Consider the following 5,000-nt stretch of genomic DNA (forward strand, 5'->3'; position numbering starts at 1 on the left):
GTTGGGGTTTGGACTCAGGAGTGTTGAGATTATAGGTACGTACTGCCGCTGTGTCTGTGTTGTGTGTGAGTGTTGGGGTTTGGACTCAGGTTCCCATGCACAACAAGCGGTTTACCAGCTGAGCCGTGTCTCCAGCCCTCGTCTGACCTTTCCTCTGGATATTGCTTTTCCTTTATTACTAGTGTACTACTGTGCTCCTTTTAATTTCACACCTGTTAGTATGTATTCTCTGTTGTGAATAGGTCTTCTCAGGATTCCTGTAAGATGACTGTCCCAACCTTTTAGCCTTTATTGTGGATTTACTTCTTGTACTTAATGATTATTTCAAGGGGGCAAAAGTCTCTGGGTTACGACTTTGTCCTTAAATTATCTGCTGATTTAATAAATGGGCTTTGGTGTTTGGTGGTACCCTGTTTTCATTCTGTAAACAGCCATTCTCTTTCTTTTTAAAGGTTTATTTATTTATTTTATGACATATGAGTACACTGTAGCTGTCTTTAGACACACCAGAAGAGGGTATCGGATTCCATTACAGATAGCTGTGAGCCACCAGGTGGTTGCTGGGAATTGAACCCAGGACCTCTGGAGAAGCAGGAGCAGTCAGTGCTCTTAACCACCGAACCATCTCTCCACCCCCTACCCACCATTCTCTTTCTTGATGTTTTCTATACAGGCCTTGTAGTTGCTTGTTTGTGCATTGTCTTTTCCTGGTTTTGGGGAAAATTTGTGGAAATTCCTGTAACCTGGCTTTATTTTATTTGTCTGTAGATTTTCATTGTTTAGTTTTTTTCATGTCTTCATGGGGTTTTACCGATGCTCAAAAACTTTGGTACTGCCTGCATTACTCCAGAATCAGAATTTCTAGTTTGACAAATTTGCTCAGTTTTAACTTTGTCCCAATTCTCCTTGAATTATAACCATGTCAGCTGCCATTCTATATTGATAGCCTTACAGTGTTCAAAACATTCCTGAAAGGATGGGTCCGAGACACTATTACTACTGCTACAAGAGTCACCAAATGCTCAGTGTTGTGGAAGCATACTGACTGGAAGGAGAACAGATACAGCTTGTGTCTGTTCATCACTGCTCAAAAATACATTGTATAGACATTGGAGAAACTTGAGAGTAGCAGTTAAGATTGTCAGAGTAGTTAAGAGTTTCTTAAGTCAAAACCAAGCCAAAAAAAAAAAAGGCAATTTGTTTTTATGAGGAAAGAAAGAATGAGACATGGAATGTGATTCTTAGTATGGCAGAGGCACGTGAATGATGCCTTACATTGGCTGGTGTGTGTGAGACGCGGAATGTGATCATTATGACTGAGGTACATGCATGATGCTTTCCTGACATTGGCTGGGAACTTCAGTGATCTTGCTGCCCAGCCATGGCCCAGTGCTTTTGCTTTTGAATTGTTATTATTAAAAAAAAAAAAAATCACCAATACAAGTAAGATCCTTGGTAGCTTGACAAACTGTTCTAGACATTTGTAGCATTAAGAACATGTTACCTTGCTTGCTTAGCTTCCTCGATTAAAGAAATCATACTGGATTTTCATATAAATAAAGATTGGCTTTATGTCTTGTATTATGTTTCTTTAAAATCACTCCTAATTTTCACCTTTTAAAAATCTTTCACAGGCTTCAACAAATAATGAAAGTTCTAATCACAGTTTTGGAAGCTTAGGATCTCTAAGTGACAAAGAATCCGAGGTAAGTAATTTTATTTTAAATGTGGTGTCAGGAAAGTAAGACCTCACATTGTCTTTGAAATGAACGTCTCTTCCCTCCCCTTCCCAACCTTGCTACCAAAGGTTACTATTTTAAAGTTTTCTTTTAGAAATTTTTGTGTAGTGTTTTTTTTTCTTCCTCTGGGGTGGTGGTGATAGGGAGTGAGGGTGGCCTTAATGAAGCACAACATTGAGATTAAGGATTATATTTGGCATTAGAAAGAATACAGGTTTTTCTAATTTTATAACTTAATTTACATGTGAATAATATAAAGGTGTTATCAATGGAAGACCAGCCATTCATGGTTTTTTAAGATGAACGTGGGTTTTGAAGTATTTCATAGTTTTTAAATTATTATTTTAGTATTTCCTATCTTAGTTTGATCTTTTATAAGGGTTTGTGTACTTTCATAGTTATAAAAATAGATCTTTCTTTGTAGGATTTCTTGTGGATCAAGCTGATGGTTTTCATTTTGCATATTTTTTTAAAAAATGTGATAAATTCCTCTTGCTAGCACCCATTTACTGGCCTCACCAAGAAAGTAGGTGGTATTTATAAGTGGACATTTGGGTCCCAGTTTGGTTCATTCTGTGCATGAGACACTTGATGGCGTCTTCTAAAAATGGTGGACACAAATGTATTTGGGTTTAGCATTCTTGTTTTGATAAAGTGACTTTTTGTGAGTCTAGCCTTTTCCCTCCTTGGGTTATACAGTTCTGTCCATTGATTTTAACCAATTTACGTGTGTATGTATGCGTGCATGTATATGTTTGTGTTTTTCCTGTCAATGTAACACATTTGTACTGGGTTCCTTTAGACTTTTTCTGCCAATAGGTTGTTAACACTTAGGAATTCTGACTGCGTTTAGCTTCCTTGTTCAATGGAGAGAGAAACTCAAAGGTGGCTTCTTTTTAGCTGTATGTTATTGAGAATCTAGAAATCTGTAGGTAGGCAGTTCTGTGCAGCTGTACAGGCACCCTACACTCCATAGGAGTGTGGCATAGGTCCTCACTCATCAGGCTTTCCCTTCCACAGAGACAACTGGCAGGCAGCTGAAAGGACTGTGCAAGTGACGGGACTTTATCTGCAGTAGGTTCCCTTGAGGTAAGCGGTAGCTGCCCTGTAGCATCAGTTCACAGTTTAGTTTTCAGATGAGCACATGTGTACTAAGACCTTAAAAACAGCTTAGTTTTCAACCAAGTGGAGTTAAAAACAAAACAACATATCAAGAATATTTTTAGTTTATTTCTTCTGGACTTTGAAATATTCTTGATATTTTTCATAGATAACTATAATCAGTAATTTCACATGTTCTTTCATAATCATGTGTTATGAAGAGCAATAAAGTAACTTTAGATGTTTTTCCTTTTTGTTACATGTTGTTTTTTAAACAGCAAAATATAGTAAAAAGTTAGGTTCCCTTCATAGGGGATAAAATGTTTTTATATTTCCTTAGTTACCAATATTCACAACGCAGGTTATAGATCAAATATTTGGATTCTTTTAGAGGAATGAACCTAATAATAAAAACTTCCTTTAAAGAACTCCATGACTACCAGGCAGTGGTAATGCATACCTTTAATCTTAGCACTCGTGAGCCAGAGGCAGGTGGATCTCAGTGAGTTCAAGGCCAGCCTGGTCTATAGAGACAGTTCCAGGATAGCCAGAGCTACACAGAGAAACCCTGTCTCAGGGAGACCAAAAAATAAATAAAAAAGAATTCCATGGCTATATTTTTAGATGGATTTTAACTAGCTGTATTACTTGTACATAGATTTATTTGTGTAGACATTTTGACATTTGGGGCAGCATTAGGAAATCTTGAAAAATCATTTGGCTTTTGCTGTCCTGTATTTGTATGTGGGATTTTTACAAATTGTTAGTTAAGCCTCGTAGAACAGTATTTTGACATTTCTTCAACTTGAACATATTCACTAATATCCAAAGAAGTGACTTTCATTATTCTACATCTTCTTGTCAGAAGTTGCTTATCCAGAAAATGAATCTCAGGTTTTATCTCTATAGAAACCTTAATTGATGAGTTTCTTTGAGAAAATAATTTTATGTATACCAAATACAAATGTTCCTAGATTATGATTTAAGGCATTGGGAGTAAGTGGTCTTGAGGCAGCGGTATCTTTGGCACTAAGTATGCTGATAGTGTAATCTAGGTAGTATCCCACTGTCTCCTGACAGGACTTTTTTTTTTTGTAATCTGTTTCCTGATTGTTATTTTTGGGTTGGAAACAGGGCCTTGAGTCTGCTTGACAGAAAGATAAATACTGTTGAGCTAATATAGCACCCTAATACATTTTTATAATAATAGTGTTTTGTTTCTGTAAGCAGATAGCACTGAAAGGTTTGTTTATGTCGTTTAATTAGCTGCCCTCACCTAACCACACCCTAACCTCAGTCATTTTAACTTTTTCTCCTGGCATTTACTTACACGTTAGAATAGAAATGTGTGCATACTGTTGCTCTTTTAGTACTTAGGGTTTTAACTTACTCTTTCCCCACTTGTTTTCTGTTCACATACCCAGAATCCTATTTTCTTCTGTCTTATTATTATTAAAACTGAAAAACACCTTATATAATCAGTATTAGGTTGATTTAATCTATTTTTAATTTATACTTTTAGTTCATCTATACACATATAACTTATTTTTAGATGTAGGATTACAGAATAAAAACCTTTTGTGGGGGTTGGAAAGTTGTTACATCAATAAAATGTACTGTGCAAAAACAAGGAATTTGAATTCTTAGTTCCCACATAAAAAACTGAGTGTGGTGGCATGTTCCTTGTGCTCAGGGGAATAGACAGATCACTGGGATTTGTTGAATTCTGTCTGAGTAATTCTAAGTTTGTCTGTTGGGGATGAATAAATGAGATGGTACTACAGGTAGTACTAGTGATAAAGACCCAGAAGTCTCTGACATGGGTGTTAATAAATGCTTAGGTCAGATGAGCTCATCTTACAGTGCAGTCTGAGGGCTCCTGAAACATGCTTCAGAGAGGTTTTTTTGTATCTTTTCTAATACATTCCTTTCTCTTTTTTTTAGAGTTTTTAGAGAATTTCCAGACTTTGTGACACATGGTGCTATCACACTGGTGATTTATATGTACATTATGTATTTGTATGTCCTAGTGTGACAAAAATCTTGAAGTAATAAAAACTGATATTTGTAACTCACCCAAATGAGTTTGGGTTTTACTAGCTGTTTTCTCATTACTGTGGTAGACTACCTGACAAGAACAGCTTAAAGAAGAGTTTTGCC

The 5,000-nt window shown here is 36.3% G+C and overlaps 1 protein-coding gene across 1 annotated transcript in view; it reads left to right on the forward strand.

Moving 5' to 3' along the window:
- Nucleotides 1-5,000, forward strand: part of Tlk1 (tousled like kinase 1) — a 113,683-nt gene that overhangs the window by 50,482 nt on the left and 58,201 nt on the right. Inside the window, exon 3 of the mRNA XM_028762922.1 lies at nucleotides 1,635-1,706. Coding sequence (XP_028618755.1) covers nucleotides 1,635-1,706 — 72 coding nt within the window. The remainder of the gene's footprint in view (nucleotides 1-1,634; nucleotides 1,707-5,000) is intronic.

The sequence above is a fragment of the Grammomys surdaster genome, unplaced genomic scaffold (genome assembly GCF_004785775.1).
Source record: "Grammomys surdaster isolate TR1022 unplaced genomic scaffold, NIH_TR_1.0 136, whole genome shotgun sequence".
Taxonomy (NCBI): Eukaryota; Metazoa; Chordata; class Mammalia; order Rodentia; family Muridae; genus Grammomys; species Grammomys surdaster.